The 27243-nt window shown below is 38.8% G+C and overlaps 1 protein-coding gene across 1 annotated transcript; it reads left to right on the top strand.

Annotated features, from left to right (window-relative positions):
* The first annotated feature begins 301 nt into the window (after positions 1 to 301).
* On the top strand, positions 302 to 16821 carry LOC125379964 (C3 and PZP-like alpha-2-macroglobulin domain-containing protein 8). The gene is made up of 5 exons (XM_048395884.1): positions 302 to 609; positions 1408 to 1498; positions 10348 to 10545; positions 10846 to 11280; positions 16679 to 16821. Exons 2-5 carry the CDS (start codon positions 1414 to 1416, stop codon positions 16819 to 16821), a joined length of 861 nt encoding a protein of 286 aa, XP_048251841.1. The 5' UTR covers positions 302 to 609; positions 1408 to 1413.
* The last annotated feature ends 10422 nt before the right edge of the window (positions 16822 to 27243 follow it).

The raw sequence follows: 27243 nt of genomic DNA, 5'->3' as shown, positions 1-27243 counted from the left end.
CTGACACATCCTAAATATTAGTTGGCTGTGATCCGGAAACCACACAGGGTTATTTAAGTGAATATATATATCAACGTCAGAGAATAATCAGTCTCGATTTCCGCCGAAACAGATCCAGTTGCGTGTAAACGGCAAAAAAGCGGTGTAAACTATATGAATGGATGCGGAAAATCGATGCTTTGGAAGGCTATATAAAACGTCTGTCTAACAGAATATGTACAGATGCGACGCATGGAACTATAGCAGTACAAAGGAAGCCGTGTGACTAGTACATGTGACAATAAACTGAAATCCTTTAAGATGGTGCCGATAATATTATATTTTATAGTAACTTGTATTTGTCCAGTTCAACTACTTTGCTTCAATGAAGCAGGTATAATCGCAGATAACAGTTATTTGGAAAACAACTTATTTGGCATCATTAAGAGGAGAGTGTCCTCTGCACTTGAGTGTGCCGTGGAATGCCATGCCCATCTTGATTGTTTATCATTCGGATTCGAACCTGTACTTCACATTTGCCACCTTAACAAGAACGACAGTTCAACAGCACCAACCGACCTTGTTGCGAAACCACAATGGAAACACAGTGATATTTCTCTCTGGCCGAAGGTATGTATGCATATGTGTTATATTTTATGTTGTCTATATGTATGCGTACGCGGAACCAGAGATCGGCAGCAGGAGTATGTACCCCCATTTTTAATACATGCTGATCACGATGACGTATGACAAACACAAGACCAAATCACATACTGCTGTGTTCAGGGAGATATTGCCGGAACCGTACAATTGACACTGTTGTTTTCGGCTAACGATGCATATTGTTTAAACATGTATTTGTGGGGGCATGGATGGACCGGTCGTCTAAGGCGCCGCGATGCGTTGTGCAGAGTTGCGTCACTTGGGAACGCCGGAAACCTATGATTGTTGGTTAACAATACAATGTAGAGGAGCCGAGGTGACCTGAAGTAGAATCGCTGCATATGTGTTTCAGTTCATGACAATAGCTGTGTCTTTATTTAGTTGACCCGTGAAGATTTCGGGTTAGAATAGGTCTTCAGCAACCCACACTTGCTGTCAAAGGCGACTATGCTTGTCGTCAGAGGCGACTGACGGGATCGGGTGGTCAGGCTCGCTGACTTGGTTGATGAATGTCATTGTATCCCAATTGCTCATGATATCAAACACTCAATATTTACAGACCGCCATCATATACCAGTAATATTGCTGAGGGCGGCGTTAAGCAACAAACAAACAAAAAACATTTGTTCTATATATTAAGTGCACCACACCTTTTCCAAAAAGCTGTATCCACTCTTGCTTATATAGGCGGTGGGCATTTTAAAACATAACATTAACCATGGGAATGTAGATAACTGTTACGACTGATATTTTGTTTATTCCAAGGAGCTGATGGGTCCGTGCGCAGATCACACGTGTCCTCCAGGGACGCGATGCAGTGTGCATCGTGCGACAAAGGCGCCGCTCTGTTTGGAAGGTAGGACTTGGTTCTTAATGACATCATTGGTGTCCATTTACCCAGAGATTGATTCTGACAATAATAAAAATAATTTACCATCTGCGTCCAAAGAGACGTCAGTTTACAATAGCTCTTCACTGATTCGGGGACCCCCGTTTGGGGTCCTGGTTAGAACTGATTTCCAGGGATCTCTGTTGGTTGTTAACGGCGACTTAATGAATCGTGTGACATGCATCGATAGCGTGCCATTGTACCACGGCGGCGTAAGTTGTTGCTGATTGTTATGGTGGCCGAGAGGGGACATCGCTTTCTCGCTTTATCGCTCTATCGCTTTATCGCGGTTAAGCAATTTCCCCTCTTGACCACTATACTATAGGGGCCGCATGTGATATCTGCTGCAATTGGGAGGGAATGTTGAACTTTTCTCACTGTTTACTTAAAACATAATATAACTGTACAGACGTAGGTGATTTTAAAACAATCCAGAGTTTTGCGTAAAATGTAATTGATTGATTTACGGCCCTATTCAGTTGTATATGACCATCACGCCGAAAGCGCATGGCAGAGCACATATTCGGCTTCAATTCCAAATTTAATGACCGAAAAAATAATTCTTTGGAACGTTCCAAACAATACAAACAATGGCTGATAAAACTGACAATTATTTGTCAATATATGATCTCTTTTTTTATCAGTTTTAAGATTGATGGAGGAATATGGGTGAATGGGTATGTGGGTGGGGGTATGATGAACAAAATGAAAATATGAACAGTGACTATTCTGTTGTAGTCTTTGAATCTTGCTTATTTACCACATTACAGGAAAATAAGCACGCGTGTATATACAAGCTAAACGAGAGAAAAAAATGTATGTATTTGTAACATATTCATCTACTACAAGATGTCAAAAATTCTAATTATAAAAGGCAAAATAGCGGGGAGGATTATAGGAATGGATCACCAAATATCAGCCAAAACAGTTTTAATGTACGGCATAAAGGGAAATATCGCTTTCTCACTCTATCGCTTTATTGCTTTCTTTCTCTTTTGCTTTCTCGCTCTATCGCTTTCTCGCTCTATCTCTTTCTTGCTCTATCGCTTTCTCACTTAATGGCTTTCTCGCTCTATTGCTTTGTCAGCGCGCTATTGCTTTCTCGCTCTATCACTTTCTCTAATAACCATAGTCATATGAAAGAATCAGGTGTTCTTTAACTTCTTTTGAATAGTATGTACTGTAAATCTGGAAATTAACGTTAGAGTTAATTATAAATGTAAAAAAATGAGAGTAGACTTAATTGATTAAACTTTGCAATTATGTATCAGAAATGACTGTTGATAAGACGGCCTCACTGCACACTTTGAATAACGGAAATACCAAATTGAATATAAAACCAATCAACTATCCATTTCCACATTACGGTTACTGAGAACAATATGTCATCCAAAAACTAGAAATTACATAATGGACATCCGGTAGTATTAACGTTGCTTGGGTGAGGACTTCAACTTTGATGACATCTACTCTGCAAACAGAATAAACATTGATATAACCTGAGTGTTGTTTTTAGGAAAACACGTCTGCACTGCTAAATTATGTTTAAGTAGATAGTGAAAAATTTCAACATTCCATCCATATGCATAATTTGAAATTTGACTGGAAAAATCTCAACTCTCTTTTATGATTAAAACCCACCTCAGCCACTGAGGTCAGGTTTTGCAATTCATTAATGTTGTTTTACGTATATGCTTTTTATCGTATAGAAACACATAACACATGCGACCCATATAGTGGCCAAGAGGGAATATTGCTTCACCGCGACAAAGCGATAGAGTGAGAAAGCGATAAAGTGAGAAAGCAAGAAGGTGATATAGCGAGAAAGTAATAGAGCGAAAAAGCGAAGAAGCGATGTCCCCCCTCGGCCGCCATAGATTGATGTGTCTCGCACCATAGCACCAATGTATGTTAAACATGTATACACGTTGGAAGATTTTGGTGATTGTGACAACTTAAAGTGTAAATGAATTGCACGTATTTTCGCATAAGTTGATTTACGACTTCTTCTTTTCTAAACCTGATAACGCATTTATTTTTTGTCTTTTGTGAATGGTCGGTAGGTATTGAACAAAAATATACTACTCAAATATAGTTAAGAGTCATGATACGCCGTAAAAGGCGACCATGCCTGTCGTAAGAGGCGACTAATGGGATCGGGTGGTCAGGCTCGCTGACTTGCTTGATGCATATCATCGTATCCCTATTGCACGGATCGATGCTCATGATGTCAAACACCGGATTGTCTGGTCCACACTCGATTATTTACATACCACCGCCATTTAGCTGGAATATTGCTGAGGGCGGCGTAAAAAAACAACCAACCAAACAACCTTTGTCTTTTGGATACACGGCAAAATCCATAACAAGTAATTATAACACGTTTACTATTTGTATTGTTAGGGATGTTTCAAAATTAAACATATGTATTTCATTGAGTGATTATTGTATATCGTCGCATCAACAATCATCCAACTGTTCGCGTCGATTGTTCCTCAAGATCATGTCTCACATTTAACCTAGATAAGTAATCATGGGCGTCCTGTTATCTCGCAGATTGTTTTCTTCATTGGTGTCACTTTATTATAAAGTCACACATTAAAATCTTACTTCCCTAAGCATGGTCAAATGTGTTTAAATGCTTGCAAGTAAACAGATTAACATGTATTTACGATATTTGAAAAGAGCTTGATTTAATGGCATGTGTCAAGGTTATCCTTGTGCTGTACTATGAGGCGTAGTTCAGATGAAATATTATTAGATAATCATAAACTTTTCCTAAAGACTAGATTTAAATCTCACAGGTGATGTAGGAATCGGAATAGTAGTTAGAAATGGATATGCAGATCATATAACTGTGATTGACACTGAAATAGACCGTGTTATGTGGGTAAAGAACTCAGGATCTCCATTTGGCTTGTCTCATGATCTCTACATAGGAGTTGTGTATGTGCCCCCTGAGTTATTCAAGTATTCATATGAAGATATATTTCAGGACTTTGACAACAGTGTCGTGAATATGCTTTGTGAAAGTGACTTAGTTATGCTGATTGGTTTCTATTCGATAGTGATTCATCAGCACCAACTCATAATATACTATTGGATAGTGATTCATAAACACGTCATGATATAGTCGGAATCGTACAATCGACTCTGCTTTATGCAGAAATTTCTATTGGATAGTGACAGGTTTTTTTGGCTTTATTTAATGCCGGAACAAGACTTCTTTGAGATTATTGCACATTTGACAATCACATTGTTCATGGCCCTGATACAGATGTTGATATGATGAGACAAACTTGATCCCGGGTCAGTGTATGTATGCTAAGAGAAAGATCCAACATGGAAACACAAATGCATACAACTGTTCATTTAAGCTGGCTGATATTTTTTAAATAATTGTAATTTATTTATTTGTAATGGAAGAATTGGACAAGATAAGAAAGTGTATAAGGTAACATGTTGGGACACAGTGTGAATGATTATGTTGTTTCTTCTGATAAGTGTTTACCTTTTACTACAAGTTTTGCTGGCGAAGGCATACATATTGTCGTAACTGCTTTCGGGCGTCAAGTGCGACCCTACTACAGTTACTAAATATATTGCTGTTCCTGGTCATCATGGTTAATTACGCCATGACTTTGCCCCTCGCCTTGTCCGCAGCGGCTCGGCTCCGTCAAGGAATGATTGGTCTAACGACGCTTACTCCAAGTTGTCTCTATCAGTATTCATACTCACATAATAAAGAAACGCAACACCAGCTTTATACTCACATAGTTTTACTTACTCTCAACCCATCTATCAATACAGGACAGGATCAGACTGGCCAGACTCGTCACTAAATGGGGAAAACTTAGAACGATCGGGATTCGACTCGATCGATTTCAAACTGCGCTCTCCTCTCCTAATGTTAAAGTATCATTTTATAGTGTTCGGGCCTGGCCTGTCTTTGTCACATGTCACAATACTTCATTTTGATTCGTTAAAAGTTAGATCTGACCATGAACTCATGTGTGTCGTAATCGGAAAAATACAGAAACCTACGTGCCAGATTGCTCATCTCTCTATTGATTGTGACTCGCTCCGGATGCTCCAAATGACATATATCTTGCATCTCTCTGCTTGATTCAGGAACTAATGGACGATAACCTGGAACCAGTCCAATGATAAATATGAACTGTCAAGAATACACTTGTGATAAATGTGAAATGTCTTTTATCTATTGATTCCTTACGAACTAAAAGTTCTCTGTTACAAACTATATCTAATGCAACTCCTCGCTGCAGCTATAACAGTTTTATTTGTTACCATTTTCTTATGTTTTTTAGATGCATATTTAACCTTATAACAATATTTATTAGTATACGAAATCTATTTTATCATTGACAGTGCTTATAAATATACACAGTTATACCTGAACACAATAGTATTGTATGACCGTAAATGTAACACATCAACACCACAGAATAATTTGCCACGATTATCTGCCGAAAAGGGGGTAAAAGTCAACCTAGCGGTGAAAATTATGTGAAAAGATCACTGAAACTGAGAGATGACATCAGGCGTTCGCGATAAGGTTAAAATGTACTTTTCGCTAAAAAATGTTTTATTAGCCATATGTTGGCATAAACTCATTTTTCCAGCGAATTTTTTAAAGATTCCCGTCTAGATCTGGTCTTGTTTTTATTTTATTGAGTGAGTGAGTTGGGTTAGTTTGAACAGTATTCCAGTTAATTCACGGCGTGTCAGTTTAATGTGGAGGAAAGCCCGAAGTGGTGCAGATTTGTTACGTTTACTTATGGAATCTTAGAAGGGACATGTCGCATTGTCACACTGTCGCCCTAACAAAAACAAGCAAAAAGTGTCAAAATAAACGACAGCCCAACAATGCAACAAAGTTATATTTTGGCCATTTGTCGCATTGTTGTGCTTTAAGTAATCTTTTTTATTTTACCGAAAGGCGACAATGCAACATTATGCAAAATGCAAAATTATGTCGCATGCTGGATATCATGCTCAAAGTGCATATTATTCCGGTCTATACAACCCAAGCTGCCTTTGATGTAGGGTAACTGTAGGTATATGTTTAGTAGTGGCATTGCCAATATATTGCCACCATACAGCGATGAAGCGAAAATAATAAAACCATTCACCATATTCAATCAGTAGAACAATGCACGCTAAGTATACACAATATCCGGTATACAAATTAATGAGTTTGGTAGTAGCTGTAATTGCGGAGTCGAGCCACACCAGGTAAACAATGACAGTCTTTGCCAAACTACAACGTAAACAACTGACATGTCGAGGATCATTATTCATCAGAACAATATCGATTTAGTTGTTTGTGATGTTAAACTTGTCATCGGTATAAAACTATTACCATTTGGTTACTAGGGACACATGTGTTTTGTTGATAGGCAACCAACTCCCTACACGCCAGTGGAACACTTGAGTTGTATTGAAAACCACTCAATCCAAATACTTAAGTTGAGAAACCATGAGAATCTGAATCGAGTGATTTCTCCAACGTAAACTGGTTTGTGGTTGTTGCCTTTGCCCAACATTCACGTTCAAAATGGCACGTCCACATGCACGTTATCATATTGATTCTATTGTTAACACATATAATTCCATTTTTCCCGCTTTTACATGTCTTGAACGTTACCCAAACACAGGCACCCAATAATCTTTCCTATCTTGTCAATAATTGACTTTCAACGACTGAAGCATGAAGACCCGTGGGAGAATAAGTCTTCAGCAACCAATGCCTGTCTGGTCCAGATTCGATTATTTGCAGACCATCTTCATATAGCTGCATTTAACAACAAACAAACAAACATGAATAAGTGATCAGCTGAGTAAATGAATCAATCTAATGTTACCTTTTGAGCTCCTTGTTCACATCACAAGCATGGCAAAGGCTGTAATGTTTGTATGTTGTTTACTGCCTCATTCAGCAATATCCCAGCTATATGGCGGCGGTCTGTAAATATTCGAGTCTGGACCAGACAATCCAGTGATTGATATCATGAGCATCGATCCACGCAATCAGGATCGATGACATGTATCAACCAAGTCAGCCAACCTGACCACCCGATCCCGTTAGTCGCCTTTTACGACAAGCATAGTCACCTTTTACGGCAAGCATGGTTTGCTGAAGACCTATTCTACCCCGGAATCTTCACGGGTTTATAATCAGGAACAGGGTGTCACACAATGCAGAATTTTTACGGCTCTTTTTTTTAAAATAGCATGTCAAAGGTTTTATTTGATCCAGTAGATGGATCACTTTTTTGTGGATGATTTAAACATTTCTTGTCGTGGTAGAAATATGCATACGATAGAGAGACAGTTACAAATCTGTCTCAAAATTCACAAGAGGTCCCTTGAAAATTGGTTTATTAAAAAACAAATGGTACACATATCTGCTGAAAATAGAAGCCGAATAAGGACCCTAACCTATTTTTGATTGGCACCACTAAAGTGGTACAGGAGGCCAAGTTCTTGGGACTTATTTTCGGTAGCCATCTTACTTTCTTACGGCTTATAAAATACCTTAAAGGGCAAGTTCACACGGAAATGAACCAATTTTTCTTGTACTTTTTCCACATTAAAAGTGTTAACATAGAAGTGTCATAGACAAAAATATAAAAACATCATATTTAATTAACATATTTTTTGCATTAAACGATTTATATTTTTCACATTTACTAAGTGTTCTATTTCCATAACAAAAACACCATGGCTTATGCCCCTTGCAATATGACGTCATTGGTGCCAATTGATAAACATTATGACGTCATCATGTTTTGTTAGAGCCGCTTCACGTGGTGTAGGTACAGTTTTGTGATTTTAGCGTCTCAGATGCCAGCCAGAATTGTGTTATACTGAGTCACCACTGCGCCGGAGTGTGTCGTAGACCATGTTGTTTTACATAAAAACTGGTCCTTGATATCTTTTGCGTTGAGAATAGACAGGGACCCAGTTGAATTAGCACCAATTACGTCATAATCTAAGGGGGATAACTCAGGCCTGTTTTGCTCGTAAAACGAAGGCCTCATAACGGCATATCATTTTAACACTATTGTGAGCTTCCTACTTTCACTGTGAGAAAAAATGAGTGTATATTTTCAAACACAGATACTAACTAATTCTAAAATTGCGTTTTGTTTAGAAAAAGAAAGAAAGTGATTTTTGCGTGTACACTTCCCCTTTAAAGCCAAATATCTGAAGAGACTTGGTTTATTGAAACTAGTCTAATTCAAAGTGGGAAAGGGATCAGACAACCCTCTTATACTTGTACTGATCAGTGATCCGTTCTAAACTTGACTCCACGGTGGAGCTTGTAAAAGTAATTTACAAAAACTAGATACTATCCATCATCAGGGTCTGAGAGGCCTTTAGAACTTCTCCCATTCAAAGTCTACATGTGAAAGCAGATGAGCAGTCCCTTAACCAACGCTGTCTGAAATTGTCCATACATTTCATCACTAAATTATATACGTATCAGTTAAATCCAGGTTTTGGGTGCAACTCTTATTCGACCACTTGGAATAAGAATTAAATCTGTCGTTTCCGCTGCCAAAATTAACCTTTAAGATATAGCTCCCATTCAACTTTTGTCATCCAACTTAAGAAACTTCGGGATGGTGGCGCATTTGTGGGTGCCACTGTCATTGGATCCATAACAATTTCTTTACGATTGCCATATATCAGCTCAATATTCACAGCAGAAGCAAACGCCATTTTAACAGCACTTAAATATATCCATAACCAATCCATACATAAACAATCCATTATTTTTTCAGATTCCCTGTCGTGCCTTCAGGCTGTTGAAACTATTTCATATAAACATCCACTTCGAATCCAGATTTTTTAATTATTTAAGGAGTTTGCTACTGGCAAATATGACATCGTCTTTTGTTGGTTACCCAGCAATGTTGGAATCATTGGTTGCCAAATGACCGATGCTGCTGCAACAGGAGCACTCAACAAATCTGAGCGTCCACTTCTGATCATATACACTGATTATAAACCCGTGATTAAATCTCACATCCGAGATCTAGCAAAAGAAGTCGGACACCCAAGTAGGTATTAATAAATTACATGAAATTTAACAATATATCGGTGAAACCTACTCCGGTTGTCAGTCAATATATTAAGGGGCATTTTACAACGATGTCATATTGGCCATACCAGATATACACGTGAGTGAGTTAATGAGTTAAAATTAAAAAAAGTGGATGCTTGCTGTGAATGGTGACTTTGCTTGGCGTAAGAGGCGACTGACGGGATCGAGTGGTCAGGCTCACTCACATAGGTGATGTATGTAATCGTATCCCAACTGTGTAGATCGATGCCCATGATGCCTATCACTGAATTATCTTGTCCAGACTCGACTTTCATACAGACAGCCGTCATATAGCTGGGATATTGCTGAATGAGGCGTTAAACAACAAACAAACATTACAGCCTTTGCCATGCTTGTGATGTGAACAAGGAGCTCCATAGATAACGTTGGACTGATTCATTTACTCAGCTGATCACTTATTCATGTTTGTTTGTTTGTTGTTAAATGCCGCACTCGGCGATATTCAAGCCTGTCACTGAATTATCTTGTCCAGACTCGACTTTTTACAGACCGCCGTCATTTCGCTGGAATATTGCTGAGTGCGGCAATACACAACTACAAAAAATAAAACAAATATCATTCCTTCTACTATGTCAATCAATAAATCTAACTGTCGAGATGTGAAACGCATGCATGTGCGCACCAAAACCCCCACATTTAAGAGAATGTTTCTACTACACAGCTGATGTCTATAAACCGGATGTATGTTCCGAAGACCCTATTCCAAACGCAACCTGTAGTTCTGAGTCCAAGATGGCAGGGAGTATCAGATCTTGTACCTGTAAGACCAACTACAGAGATGTACCGCTGGACGTCGTCAGTGTCAACAACACCTGCCTGGTCAATGGCAGCTGGACTCCACCCTTGATTAACTGCACAGGTAAACCTTAATCATTATGTAAATCATCGTGGCTTTGTTTAGTCAGCAACTATTTGTTTTGTTTTGTGGTGTAATCATGGACACTTGTTAGCCGAAGTGCAGTGATTCAGCATCCCTTCATTGCCAAAACCTGCTGGTCGTAAGAAAGAAACCCGAATCAGATCCTAGTAAATTACTTAATATGTAAGCAGTCTTGGCTTGCACAGTTGAACATCAGTTTAAAGCAACGTTAATTAAACGATCACGTTTTTCGTGACTTTCACTATTAATTATTATCAGTCTAAATCATTTCATTTCCAGGTCCATACATCAGACTGACCACGCCTAGTATCAGCACATACACCTTCCAACAGATATCTGCCAGCAACCTACACACAATAACAGGCGGCACCTCTACCATGGTGTTTCTGGTCAAGGCGTGCCACAATGCCAACTTTGCTCTACACAAAAGTCCTAACAACTACACCACTGATGTGTATGAAGTGGGCTTTGGTGGGTATGCGAACACGAAATCCTTTATTCGTGAATGCATTCAGTGCAGTATCATGGATTCCCATATTGAATCATCTATTGTATCATGTAACGAGTACAGACCATTTTGGCTCAGCTGGAAGAATGGCGTCATCTCTGCGGGAAGAGGACCGGTTGCTGGGACACAGAAATTCTTGCAATGGACGCCAACTCAAGCCATTGTGATAAATCACGTTAGTATCAGTACCTTTCGTAATAATCCTGGTACGTGGCTCTTCCGAGGGCAGTAAAATACTCACCAATGAAGAACCTCATGACTGTGCTTTTTGTCACCCTTCAACCCCATGTTATCATTTACTTGTTCCCTATCCTTACTCTCGATATGCAGCCTTTTATACCCCGAAATATACAGACACTATGATCAAATCCCACCGTTGACAAAATATATATAGTGTTGTCTGCTGGCATTAATGATACTGGCTACAACAGGGGAACTACACTGAAGGACATTTCGCATGGAACCAGGAACAACGGTAATTGGAGGCAGGGTGAAGAAAACTGAATTGACTTTCGGCCTCAATCACTCCGCCCGAGCACGAGAGAGAAGACAAACTATAGATAGAGGGGTGGCCTGGGCCAAGATGATTGTAGGGTGTTTCAAAAAGGTTCACCTACAATTTCCCCTTTGTTGACTGGGTCCATAAAATTTCTGGGAGCTCCCTGGGAGATCTAGATTTTGGGGACTTCCCAGAATCTACGCCCCTTTCCCAGAATCTACCCCCAGGGGGTATAATCTGGGAGTTCCCAGAATCTACCCCGGTGTATAATCTGGGAGCTCATCCCAGAATCTACCCTGGGTTATAGCTATAATCTAGGGGCTCCAAGAATCTACTAGAGCCCTGTTTGATTGAAACATTTAAACATTATTTCATGAATGTCCTTGTAGTTTTCTTTTGGGGGATGCATCTAACTCAGTCTTGATCTCTCCTGGTCAATTTCCGTAACAACATTGTCATCTCATGTCTCTAATTAGTTTTAAAACATTCATATCCCAGAATCTACCCCCAGGGGATATAATCTGGGAGTTCCCAAAATGGTGTAGATAATACCAGTAATGAATTGTTATCGAATTCAAATATTCAAAATGTTGTTTTATACATGCAAAGAAAAAATAAATATTGTTTAAACTAACAAAAAAATATCTTACAAATCACATTGACTGTAACTCATTGTAGTCATCATCAATTTGTAAGTTTAAAGTTGGTGTTGAGAATTGTGTGAGGAAATGTCTTACACTTATGTTATTGAATAAGCTTTAATATGCTTTGTGAATAGACCTAGCTACTTTTGATTGCATGTAAAATCATTTTGAAACCAACTTGTGTCTGTAAGTACCTTTGTTTGGGGAGGCATGTATCACAGTATAAAGAATATATTCTGACTATAGAAAACCATCATTAAAACCATCTAATTATTTGTCCATTTACATTCTATTTCTTCTAAATATAGTCAGATGGGTGTAATAAATTTCACGAAGCAATTGTCATTGTTTTAGTCAGAGTTTTTATATTATTATCAATAACAAATAGAGAAAACTAACATAAAATATGAGAGCAATTTATTCTGAAAACCAATATCCATTGATTCCTTGAATTATTTAATGTCGCTGGACATTTATTACAACGTCAAAGTGTTCATGGAGGTTGGTCAGATACACAGCACCAATGGACAGTTTCTCAAGTGTGAATGATGCTGGGTAGCATAGCCATTTCAGCTCCTTTCCATAATGCGTATAGACAACAATGTCAGTTTGCAGAAGAGAAGCAGTGGCCATAATCTCTGCATCCGACTGCATAGACCTCTTGTATACACGGGCGGTCGGGTAGCCTAGTGGTAAAAGCGTTCGCTCGTCACGCCGAAGACCCGGGTTCGATTCCCGACATGGGTACAATGTGTGAAGCCCATTTCTTGTGTCCCCCGCCGTGATATTGCTGGAATATTGCTAAAACCGGCTTAAAACCATACTCACTCACTCACTCACTTCAACCTGGTATAATAGCCCGTTACATCAATGTAAAAACGACATCTCACAAGATGATCTTTTGCATCTGCTTTCTAAATGTGATAATGTGTATGTTAACATCAGAGTTGATTTCAACTCTAGGACTGGCACACTACCTGATTTTGTTGAAGATGATATCCTTGAATTCTTGGAAGAGTGTGAGTATTACATAACTTTAACATAAAACGATTTTCGGTAGGTTCTGCTATAAACAGGTTTGGTAAATGTTTGTCAGATATGTGCAGTATTCTTAACATTTATATTATGAATGGAAGATGTGAATCAGACCGCATCGTCAGTGGTATGATAGTTGTTGTGTTTTTAATATAAAAAAAAAGGATGTAGATGTTTACATATATTTCGAAGGAAAAAAGATTTGGTTTCATAAGAAAATTATCAGTGCATCCGGAATCAGTATAACGAAACATGTAGAAAAAAGAAAGTTTAATATTATAAAATGAAACAGGAACTTCTTGAGAAAAGCGTTCATAATTCAAAAGTCTTTTGGTCAACTCTTAAAAAGCTCCTAATATTCATAATGATATTGGTATTGAAAATTGGTATGATCAGTTTAAAAAGTTATTTATAGCTCATGATGACAGTGATGATGACTTTCTTTCTGGATTTGAAGATGACAGTAAAACATATGATGATATCCACTTATAACGAGACATCGATTACGAGTGATGACATAGGAGAATGACAAACTTATTTCAGATTTTTTAAACATTCTACAGATATCCTTGTACCATTGTGAGGCATTGTGTTATCAAGCATTTTTAGCAAAGTGTTCATATATATTAATAACAAAAGGTTAATATTCTGGGCTGATGCTTCGGAAAAGATTAATGAGTCTCAGTCTGGTTTTAGGCAAGGATACTCGACAACTGATAATATATTGTTGTTGCAAACAATATTACAAAGGTACCTAGCAAAGAAGGGTTGTAAATTATACGCATATTTGTAGATTTCTCAAAAGTTTTTAATTCTGTTAGCAGAAATAAATTATGGTCACGTTTCAAAGCACATGGTATTCGCAGTAAATGGAAAGTTAATGTGCTGTGTATCAGAACGTAAAGCTTTATGTGCGAAATAACAGTACTGTGTCTGACACATTTGAAAACAAAATTGACGTTAAGTAAGGGTGCATTTTAAGTTCGTTTTTGTTCTCCTTCTGTATCAATGAATTAGCTCAACAAATTCTGCAGAACTGTTCTGATGGCATCCAACTTCATCCGGGCACTATAAAGTTATTTATTTGTCTGCTGGTGATATAGTTATGTTTTCAAGCACAATACCTGGACTACAAAAGCAAATTAATCAGCTGGAATGTTATTGCACAGAATGGAATTTATCTGTCAACAAGAATAAAAAAGTTATTGTTTTTAAAACTGTCGGTACACTAGCTAGAAGAGAGAAATGGTTTTATCAAGGACATTCATTAGATGTTGTATCGTTTTATAAGAACTTAGGTGTATATTTTACAAATAGATTGTCATGGAAGATGCATGCTTACCAAGCTGTTGTACAAGCTAAGATGCTAATTGGAATTCTTCAACATATGAAAGTTCTTGGAAATATCGTCTAAGCTTATGGTCTATGGAGAATGTTGATGTTATAACATGTTATTACCCTATGATCAACAAAGACACACTGACAGGATACGAATATACCAGATCATTTCACTCAGACCCTGAAAGATATGTACATTCAAAATTGGCATTTTTACTTATTAGTATCAAAGAAACTATCAAGTTATTCTGTCTTTAAAAACAGCTTCTGTGGAGAGCAATACTTATTAGATGTGACACTAAAAACATTTCGAATTGCACTTGCATGATTCAGATGTGGTTCAAACGCACTCTTTATCGAGACGGGAAGATATATGGTGAGCATGAGAGAACACACAATTTTTGTGAATTAAACACTGTAGAAAGTGAATACCATTTCTTTCTTCTTTGTCAGTTGTATGCCGAATTCAGAAAACAGTTCATCGGTAAATATTATATCCATTATCCAAGTCTACAGAAATTTCCTGCATTAATGTCAAGTAAGAATGAAGTAATAACGAAAAAGCTGTCAATGTACATATTGCATGCTATGAAGCTAAGAAGCTCCAAATGTATTACCTTAGAAATGTATATACACTACATAACATTAACTATAGAGAAATGGATATACAAAGACTCACATATAGAGGTAGTTTTATCTTATACTTACCTTGGAATATTGTTTACAAGGACTTTGAGTTGGAATGAATATCTAGAATCTACATCTGTTAAAGCTAAGAAAGTGTTGATGTCAATCCTACAAAGTTTGTTAAAATATGATAATCTGCCCTGTAATTTATACTTTCAGATTTTTATACAAAGATAATGCCAATGTTACTTCATGGATCAGAAATATGGGGTTATAGAAAATATGAGTGTATAGAAAAAGTTCATCTTTATGCGTGTAAACGTGTAATTGGGGTTCGATCGTCCACCCCAAATGGTATTGTACTTGGGGTATGTGGCAGATATCCGTTGTTTATATTTTCGCTTAAGCGCTGTATAAATTATTGGTTAAAACAAACGAGTCTTTCATCCATGCAATACCCAGTAAAAGCCTATAACATGCTGTTCTATCTGGATCAAAATGCCAGTCACTCACGCAATAAAAATAATTCGGCAACAAATATCGAAATCACCAAATCACCCAAATATTCATTTGTTTTGCATACTCATGTCAACCCTAAATATGACTTTATTACAAAATATTGCATTGTACATACATCATGCATTGTTAGTTAGAAGAAACACCCATACGTTGTAAATACGTGGAACTATGGCCCATGGCCTTTCAGTTTGCAATGAATAAAACAATTTAACTATAGGCCTATGGCCTCTCAGTATTATGAATAAACACATTTACAACAATTTGCATTTCTCACGTTGGAGTTGATTAATTGACTGATTGATTTCCCGTTAGCTGAAGCATTACATTACTGTATTCATGCTAAAATCCAAACCTCGACATTATAGAATTTAAGAACAAGGTCAAAGTGCAAATGTAAACATAAGTATAAAAACACGTTGAACCCCACTAATAACTACCGTTTACCGATCTTGAAAAAAATAATAAATGAAAATTACTAATGGCCATTAGAGAACGTGAGCTGTCAGTATGGTTGAAGTCCACAGTTCACATGAAGGTCAACATTGCAAAGGTCACCAAAAACGGAACACATATTAATCCCCATTACTCGATTTACCCGACCCGTAAAGATCCGGGTTAGAATTGGTCTTTAGCAAACCATGTTTGCCGTAAAAGGTGACTACCAGGGCTAGATGGTCAGGCTCGCTGTCTTGGTTAATGCATGTCATCGATCTCAATTGCGTGGATCAATGCTCATGATGTCAATCACTGGATTGTCTGGTCCGGACTCGATTATTTACAGATCACCGCAATAAGCCTGGAATATTGCTGAGTGCGGGGTTTAACAAAAACACAACAAAAAAACGATTCACTGGTACCACATTTCATCAAATGTTGAACAAAATTGAGAAATGGCCATTTTAAAAATTGAATTTCTGATTTGAACCTCTGTAATAAATGCAGCCGCCTTCAGTGGAGGGATGGGAGCTTCAGATTTGAACCTCTGTAATAAATGCAACCGCCTTCAGTGGAGGGATGGGAGCTTTACATTCATTGGTTCCATGGTTTCAGAGGAGAAGCTGTTTACAGATGACGACCCAGGATAAGCAGGCAATGTGCTAAAACTTGATCAATACATTGACCCCATGTGAACATTCAATATACATTCTCTTCTTGATGACAATGACAACGGATACTTGATCAATTGATGGTTCTTCAAATGAAACTATTGACGAATTCACAGCTTTGCTTAATTGATTATCAAGTGTTTGTTGAGACATGACGACGAATGATAATAAGGGATAAAGCGAAAATGTGTTGATCACAACATGGAGAAGTAGAAGCATACCAAGATGAACCAAACAACATCGATTACATAAGAACACAATGCAAATTAACGAGCAAAGAAACTGCTGGAATAAAACAGGAAAGACTTTTCATCCATAGCAAACTGTAAAACAGGGGATAAGGTAAGCAAATACCTTTTAGCGATGGAATCCATATATTGTATAAATAAAGCACAACCCACGTTTGAGAAAAACAAGAATGTCTAAATTGTTTTCTTATAAACAGGTTTGATTGGAAATGTAAGGTAAATTGTAACATTTTGCATTGTTTTTGCTTGGTTTCCTATAATTATTCGCAATAAGATATAGTCTTCTCAGAAACTACATACAGCAGAGCCATGGCACTTTTGTAAGTGATGTCAGTCACTGGGTTGTCTGGTCCAAACTCGATTATTTTACAGACCGCCGTCATATAGCTGGGATATTGCTGAGTGCGGCGTTAAACAACAAACATTACAGCCTTTACCAAGCTTGTGATGTGAACAAGGAGCTCCATAGGTAACATTTCATTGATTCATTTACTCAGCTGATCACTTATTCATGTTTGTTTGTTTGTTGTTAAATGTATTGACTTGGTCTTGTATTGAAGTTGCAAAACGTATTGAACGCCCCTCGTATTGTAGTATAAAGCAGGAATCACGTTTGAGAAAAACATGACGAAAGAATGTCTTAAAAAATTGTCAACTTTTGACTTGACTCTAAAACCTGAAGTCATGTCGATTCTTCTTTTGTACTGGAATACAAAGTTCCATAATAACCCGTTCAAAGAGAGATGTTGCTGGGTCTAGCAAATGTACCACGAAATCCGACTATGCTTGTCGTAAGAGGCGAATAACGGGATCGGGTGGTCAGCCTCGCTGACTTGGTTGAAGCATGTCATTGTAACCCAATTGCGTGGATCGATGCTCATGATGTCAATCACTGGATTCGATTCAAGACATGCTCGATGACAGATATTTGTTTTTTGTATATTTTCTATTGTCATTATTGCCAATTATCTTCTAGCATTATCCGTTCGTGATCGGAACATGCCTGTTGTATTGATTTATGTGGGTTGTTTTTTTTATCTTCTTACAGAAGATTATTTTTGTTTTTGTCTCTATGCTTGTTGTAAGGGGTGACGTAATTGATAAGGTTCATTAGGTGAGAATATACACTGATGGAATAAAATAAAGGATCGAATAGATGGTGCAGACATAAGATTTTAATACATCATTTGATCAAATGAAAGACTATGTCGTAAATAATGACTTAATCTCAGTTCTTCAGTATGACGTGTGACCACCACGAGCTCTCACAACAGCCTGACAACATCTCGGCGTACTCCGAATTAATGCCCAGATTGTAGCCCTTTGAACAGTATGCCACTCTTGTCTTAAACAGTCAAACATATCGTCCAGATTACGAGGTTGATTAATGCGATCTCGCACCCGACGACCAAGAACGTCCCATAAATGTTTTATCGGATTAACGTCTGGTCTTTTAGCCGGCCATGGAAGCACAGCGACCTGGTTCTGCCTAAAAAAATCGGCTGAAACGCGATCAGTATGTGGCCTTGCATTGTCCTGCTGAAACTCGAACAACCGCCCAACTCTGTTAGCGAACGGAAGCACCACTGGACGTAACACTTCATCACGGTAACGAACATCAGTTAGACGACCATCCACACGAATCAAATCTGTTCGGTTGTCGTAATTGATTCCACCCCAGACCATCACTGATCCACCTCCGTATCTGTCATGCTGTTTGACAGTGCATGCTTGGTATCGATCTCCAAACACGTCTCCAAACACGTATCTGACCATCTGCATTGTCCATATTGAAACGAGACTCCTCGCTGAACATGGTGTATCGCCAACGGCTCCATGCTGCCTTGCCCACTGTAACCTTCGCCGTTTGTGTTCTTGAGTCATCCTGATTCCTACCACGGGACGGCGACTTTGTAAACCCGCTCAACGCAGCCTGTTACGTACTAAGCGATAACTTAACCGTAGATGTGTGACAGCTCTGAACTCGGCATTCACTTTTGGGGCAGGTTTAAAGCGATCCCTTAAACAAATCAGCCGAATCTGACGATCTTGACGAGCTGTAGTTTTCATTGGTCGTCCACGCCCACGTCTCATGACAACATCGTCGGTCTGCCGGCAGAGGTTCCACAGTCGTGAGAGGACACGAAATAGTCTTGCAACTTCTCGCAGTGACTAGCCTGACCTCACCATCCCGATTGCCTGCCATTTCTCCTTCAAACACATGTACTGTCTTGGCATGTTTCACGCAGTTAATGTCAATGAGATCGGTCTTACAGTAGAAGACTTTATACCCCATTGTGCCATGAAAAACTACTGAAACACGTGCACTGCAGGTCTTTCTATAGGTGATAGCCTGCGTTTTGGAGATGTTGACCATGTACTTCAGAAAAACGGCCACAAAAAAATAACAACATTCGGACTCATTGACCAAACACACTATGCGATCCCTTATTTATTTCCAACAGTATATTTATTTTGCGGAGATGTTTCATCTGATACGAGTCACACTGTATTGTCATCAAAGGCAATTCGTTTGTTTGTTGTTTAATGCCGCACTCAGCAATACTCTAGCTGTATGGCCTGTGATCTGTATGTAATTGTGTATGGGCCAGACAATCTAGTGATTGACAACATAAGCATCGATCTACGCAATCGGGATACATGCAACAAACCGACCCAGCATGGTCGTCCGATCCCGTTAGTCGCTTCTTACGATGACCATAGTCGTCTCTTACAGCAAAATAGGTTGCTAAAGACCCATTCTAACCGGGAACGGACAGTATCTTACACAGATGTTTAGGGTTAATTGTGCTGCTTCTGTACATCAGTCGCCATACTCATCTCCAAGTTGTTAAGCTTCTGTCCCAATTTATTGTCTTACATTCATTTTCCAAGGTGTATCACTCATGGTCAGGGATGGATAGATTTTGTGATGCTCTTTAATAAATTTTCTTAATTATTGCTATAAAGGTTGATCATCTCAAAGGCCTACAGCCCGGATGTTGTAGTTGTCTTTATGTCTTTTAAACATTATGTGTAATAAATGTGACACGTTAATAAAATGTATTTCTTCCTACAATGGTTCTTCATTTCATTTATGACATCGCGACGTTTTTTCCTTTCTGTAGGTGTTGTTTCGTAATTTAAGAGGGTTATATTGGTATTGTTTCAATTCGGTACGATATTTAGTTTTACAATTGGTTCATTATTTATTTTTACCCTTCCTGTTTTATAAGTCCGGTGATGATTCGGGGAAAAATTGTATTTCAGCAACCCATGTTTGTTGATAGGTTGATGCCAATCACTGGTTTGCCTGGTCCAGGCTCGACCATTTACAGACCCCATTCATATGGCAAGAATTTTGCTAAGTACGGCGTTACACACACACACACACAGATATCGCACACAGACTTCCTACAGGATGGAGTCTTGATGTATTGGTCGCACTAAGTAACTATTAGGGACCTGAAAGAACGTTCTCATAACTGTGCCATATAAGTATAACTTAAATGTACACGTTGATCATGAAGGGACCACTTGGGTGAATTAAGTAACTTTGGTAGCGGAGAGTAAACCCTGGTACTCTCCCCATGTCAGTCGGGAGACTAGGAGGTACCAATCCTTGTGTACCGAGAACAATGGGGAGTCTAACAACGTGGTACTTGGTTAGAGGATGAAATACGTTGTGACAACGTTATCTTATGACCATACTCAGCGACAATGTTTTCAAAAAGACATCCCACAAAACATTTCGCGTCATGTCCAGGAAATGTTTGGGAAAATGTTTCACTCTTGTGAATGTGTATGATTCGAGAAACGTTTTGGCGATGTTTTGAAAACGAACCAGGCCGTCGAATCGCCCATTAACAGTTAGGTCGTGTTTTGCTGACAATGATCAAAATGATCAAACACCAACTTAAGGTTGACAATATACATAAGACTCGGACAAATAATCAGACACCCTTACACTTCGGTTTGTACTTGAGGAAACAAACAAACAATGTCAGAAATGGTGAACACTATATCTTCAAAGTTCAGTCACGTGATGTGACCCTTTCATTTCAAGAATCCCCTTACGAGCAGAGAACACAATACAAATGCGATCTTTGCATTCATTTATAGCCACGAACCCACTAACATTAAATAGAACATGGAATTAAACAAGTGTACTTTTTACGTTATCATATTTCAACAATAAGCATATATCTATAGTTAATCCAAAGATAAAATATAATTGCCAAAACATATTAGGGAAAAACTTGTGCAAATTTAATTACCACATGCTTAACATCGATTGGAAACATCTCAGCTTACAGATTTTAGATGTTCATAAAACATATTAACTATACTGTAAAGAAAGTATCATAATAAGAACCATGTAATGTAATTTTGTTTCCATGTCTTACTCCGGCCTGTGAAGAATGGAGTCTAGGCCATACAAACCTGTGATGCATATTATGAACCGTGTCCCACAACCTCGGGGTACAATGACACCCAATCAAACGTCATTTTGTCGCAACTTAAAGAGCTGTTAGGACATATATGGATTATTGGGGACATATGCTAAACCGGAATTCAAACGGGAAAGGCATCGCTGAGCAATTTATAGCTACAGTACGATTTCGAAGCGAGCATTGCAACCAGATTCGTTCAGTTTTGGATCACCATTTGTTTTGTCTCATTGTGAAAGGTCTCAGTGAACCAAGTATCACATGAAATATATTACATTTATTGAACATTATGTAGTTCAATATAGTTAAATTCAGATATATATTCAGTATAGTACATGAAAAGATTATGGTTATCAAGACCCCGAACGAATATGGTCGCAATCAATTTCAATGTATGTTGTTACATTGGCGCACTTTGCCCGCACTTATCACCTTGTTATAAAAGCATTTACAATCACTTTTTATGTTAAAATAATCAACAAACGATGACCAGCTCACAGGCGATATATATTGTGTTAACTTTAGCTTATCACCACACCAGACCTGTGAAGATTCCGGGGTAGAATAGGTCTTCAGCAACCCATGCTTGGCGTAAAAGGTGACTATGCTTGTCGTAAAAGGCGACTAACGGGATCGGGTGGTCAGGCTCGCTGACTTGGTTGATACACGTCATCGATCCTAATTGCGTGGATGGATGCTCATGATATTAATCACTGGATTGTCTGGTCCAGACTCGATTATTTACAAACTACCGTCATATACCTGGACTATTGCTGAGTGCGGCGTTAAACAACAAACCAACCAACCAATTATCACCACAGCACCGAGGACAAATTATCGCCACCAACCCGTTAGGCATTAGAGGGAGGTCGGACATGTTTATCTGAAAGTGATGAATGGATTCTTTTGGGGAAACGACAACCAGCAGCCAAGTATTTCCATTGTTTGGATTCCCTCTACGCGGTATAACAGAAATCTATGCAACCTTTCCCACGGACTGAAATGAGCGAAATTGCTAATAGTTTGACCGAAATCAAAATTAGTAGGATAGTACAATAAAACTGAAATAGCTGTCATAATTTTAGAAATAACAAATGGCGATAACTGTCAGTGGCCAGTGGGCTAAGCATACGTTTTCACACAAAAAAAACAACGTAATATGACGACCACAAAACGTATCCGACTAAATTCTGGTGAAATATATTTCTATACTGCTTGCCCTTCATAATTACTCTTTGTATCCAACATAATAATATGATGGAACAAACCTCCGCAGGCCTTCTTCACTACTCTGTACATCATGGTCTATGTCGTAATACCAAACATAACAACACTGAAACTCGGCGATAGTGACTGGCAAGGTACATTCTAAACCTCGCCTCATCTGAGTAACACCATATAGTAAACATGTGACCATATATTGCAGTGTACTGTATCATTAGAAGTTCATTGCATTTTATTTGGTAAGTGATAAGTTGTCAGGAAGTACTATTTTTACCCTGTCTGGCATACTATTTAATGTAAGCAGTGGTGAGGGAGTTATTGTATTAATATGTTTGAATTATCTGTAAAATTCCGGAATACCGTGGATGGATGTCAAGCGTTATAATGTGGAATATTCTGTGGTGTTCAAGTGACACTGTACTGGTCTGGCACTCTGGAGGGAGCTGGTTGAACTGTCCTGCGCGTCCCTTTGTTATCTCACACTTCGTCTGACATAACTTCACGACCAGCTTTTGTGTGAAGATCCCTTATCACCCGGGATTCCCACCCTAGGGCTATTTCGGAAGCTTGACCACTATTGCGGATAGGTGAATTTTATTACCACTGAACTTTTTGATGTCACTGATGTCATCATATTTTGTATTTGATACTGCCACTGAATATGGTACTTCCAATCTATTGTGTACTGACATTTTTATTGCTGTGCAGTAATTTGTATTGATTTATAAACCTTGGAATCGACGCGACTTTTCAAATTAAACATGCTCCGCTCACAGAACCAATACGATAGTGATCAGAACATAAGTTTCCAATAAAATGTAATGAAGCGATATTTTCAATGAGAAAAAAATATTGGCGACAAAAACTGAACTGTGACTCTTTGAATTAAAACAACACTATGAAAAATATCAATGTTTATTGATAAATGTAATGGTTCTTCCAGGGATAGAAAAGTATTAGTTTTCTAATGTGCCATACGACAATGAAACAGATATTTAGGTATGCCATTTTTATCAAAACAAGTCATTTCATTGTCAATACCCTTTTCATCTTCTTATTCCCCAGGCATCACGGGTGTGTATACTCTATACATTTATCCATCACATCATCGTCATTACTATCCTAATTAGGATTCTGCTTCAGTAACAGATGTTGTCATTGTCATTCCTAATTTTCATTAACTGACTTTTGTGGTTGTGCAGTGACGATATGATCTCATTTTACGTGTGCTTCTTTGAGCCAATACGGTTGCCTGACATGGCATGGATTTAATCTATGACTATCTTTTCTTGATACGCCACCACCTCTCCTAAGGGCTACTATATCTAACAACTTTACTGATACAACAGGAATCGGACCGGTTTTCGAAATTAGCTAACAGTTTGAGCAAAGCAGCCACTGTATCTGAAACAAGACAACATCTTCAGTTAACGTAAAGAAAAACATGTTCAATACACCAGGGAACAACTGCGCTCCATACGTTACCAGGCTGCGTGTGCTTGTGGTAATTGACAATGTGCAGAAAACCATACAACTTTTGTCTACGTCTACACAATACAAGTACCCAATGCACTTTATTGATCAACAGCTCTGTCTTGGCAAACTATGAATTAGTGATATATCTGTGAAAATCAATAGTTAACTTACAGTATCATTTATTCAATAACAGAAACTGTCAGTAACGTATTTATCACCATAGCTTGTGCATGTGCCCTCACCTGTTACGAGGGCACGAGTGGCCCAGTCGTCGAAGGTGTTGCAATTAGCTGTGCAGAGTTGCGTCTCTTGGTCACGGAATAAAGCTATTATCGTTGGTTCGCATCCCGGTTTGTCATTTTTTCATGTGCTCATGGGTTTCACCAAAGTGGTGACCGTCTACGACCTGCATCACTTCCGGCTTTCCTCACAAGCTGACAGACCGTCATATAACTGGAACACTGTTCAAAGTGGAGTTAATAACAACTCACTCACTAACTCACACTCGTCACAGTTGTACACATTCTTATATAAGGTCACAAACATTTCATTCTTCATACTAGCTGTAAGAAATTCTTTACATTTCGCGTATTATCGCTTTGAGGCTGTACTGAAATACATGCATAGAAACAGGTGAGATGAGGTGAAATGGGGTTTAAGGTCGCTTCCAAGATTATTACACTTTTGTAGTGACGTGCATGAACGTGTGTGTGTGTTGCTACCTGTACTAGTCCGGACTGATGCCGATTTATCGTGCTAGCACACTGAGATACCATGCCGCAAATAAACATGAATACCCCACTCGATACCACAGGAATCGGACCGGTTTTCGAAATTAGCTAACAGTTTGAGCAAAGCAGCCACTGTATCTGAAACAAGACAACATCTTCAGTTAACGTAAAGAAAAACATGTTCAATACACCAGGGAACAACTGCGCTCCATACGTTACCAGGCTGCGTGTGCTTGTGGTAATTGACAATGTGCAGAAAACCATACAACTTTTGTCTACGTCTACACAATACAAGTACCCAATGCACTTTATTGATCAACAGCTCTGTCTTGGCAAACTATGAATTAGTGATATATCTGTGAAAATCAATAGTTAACTTACAGTATCATTTATTCAATAACAGAAACTGTCAGTAACGTATTTATCACCATAGCTTGTGCATGTGCCCTCACCTGTTACGAGGGCACGAGTGGCCCAGTCGTCGAAGGTGTTGCAATTAGCTGTGCAGAGTTGCGTCTCTTGGTCACGGAATAAAGCTATTATCGTTGGTTCGCATCCCGGTTTGTCATTTTTTCATGTGCTCAGGGGTTTCACCAAAATGGTGACCGTCTACGACCTGCATCACTTCCGGCTTTCCTCACAAGCTGACAGACCGTCATATAACTGGAACACTGTTCAAAGTGGAGTTAATAACAACTCACTCACTAACTCACACTCGTCACAGTTGTACACATTCTTATATAAGGTCACAAACATTTCATTCTTCATACTAGCTGTAAGAAATTCTTTACATTTCGCGTATTATCGCTTTGAGGCTGTACTGAAATACATGCATAGAAACAGGTGAGATGAGGTGAAATGGGGTTTAAGGTCGCTTCCAAGATTATTACACTTTTGTAGTGACGTGCATGAACGTGTGTGTGTGTTGCTACCTGTACTAGTCCGGACTGATGCCGATTTATCGTGCTAGCACACTGAGATACCATGCCGCAAATAAACATGAATACCCCACTCAGACACAGTATACTGACTCCGAGCCGACGAGTCCTTGTTTTAGCCCCTAATGCCGAGCGCCAGACAGGGTAACAACAAATACCATCTTTTAACGTCTTTGGTATGACGCAGCCGGGGATCGAACCCCGGACCTTCCGCTCTCCGGGCTGGCGTTGGAACTCAAGACCACGGAGACACTCGCATAGCATCAGCCGCGATATAACAAAAATAATGCCACAAGTACATTTAGAATTATGATATATTTCATGGGAAAGGTGTGGAAATCGAAAAGCAAGGACATACCAGACATCATATGTTTATTGCCTAACGTTAGAAACATATCTGGATGGAACACTAGATGGTCCAACAATACAATGTAGAGAACCCCAAGTGACCTGAAGTTGAATCGCGGCACATGCATTTCAGTTCATGACAATAGCTGTATCTATATTTAATAGATACTGTCCACACACCAGCAGTAACAATACTGGCAACCGTGAAGTTTGCTCTGGTCAATAATCCGTCTAAATGTTACAACAACAGCTCCAATGGCGCACGCGATATGTATTACAATATAAGATTTTAACGTCTCTCCCAGCAAGGACAGGTGGTTGGGGGCCTGTATCGGCACCCGGAATCTACACGTGTGTTGTCACAGACCCCTTGAAATGACCCTTTTGACAAGACTATGCTGGCAATTTATCCATAACTCAATAACTGACTTCGTTTCGTGGCATGGTTTCATACGTAGGAGATAGTAATTCTAGGCCATACTAAGTCCTACGTAGGAGATAGTTAGTCCTACGTAGGAGATAATAAGTCCTACGTAGGAGATATTAAGTCATACGTAGGAGATAGTGATTCTAGGCCGTACGAAGTCCTACGTAGGAGATACTAAGTCCTACGTAGGAGATAATAAGTCCTACGTAGGAGATACTTAGACAAAAAAAAAATCACCGTGGCCCTACTACGCTTCCGTAGTATCGAGTCTTGTGAGCAGGAAATTATAAAATCTTTTAGGTATCACGTAAATTGTTCAAATGTATTAATGCAGACAATCCAGAGGATCCATGTTGTCGCGGAAGACTGACACATCCTAAATATTAGTTGGCTGTGATCCGGAAACCACACAGGGTTATTTAAGTGAATTTATATCAACGTCAGAGAATAATCAGTCTCGATTTCCGCCGAAACAGATCCAGTTGCGTGTAAACGGCAAAAAAGCGGTGTAAACTATATGAATGGATGCGGAAAATCGATGCTTTGGAAGGCTATATA

This window comes from Haliotis rufescens, unplaced genomic scaffold (assembly GCF_023055435.1).
Source record: "Haliotis rufescens isolate VD_foot unplaced genomic scaffold, xgHalRufe1.0.p SCAF_15, whole genome shotgun sequence".
Lineage (NCBI taxonomy): Eukaryota > Metazoa > Mollusca > Gastropoda > Lepetellida > Haliotidae > Haliotis > Haliotis rufescens.
This window is presented reverse-complemented; position numbering and strand designations above follow the sequence as displayed.

What these genes read in the sequence shown, in the direction of transcription:
- LOC125379964 (XM_048395884.1), top strand. Translation starts at nt 1,414, where the DNA reads ATGGGTCCGTGCGCAGATCACACGTGTCCTCCAGGGACGCGATGCAGT. An exon ending in GGCGCCGCTCTGTTTGGAAG is followed by an intron (nt 1,499 to 10,347) that starts GTAGGACTTGGT and finishes TCTACTACACAG; the next exon opens with CTGATGTCTATAAACCGGAT. An exon ending in TACCTTTCGTAATAATCCTG is followed by an intron (nt 11,281 to 16,678) that starts GTACGTGGCTCT and finishes TAATAAATGCAG; the next exon opens with CCGCCTTCAGTGGAGGGATG.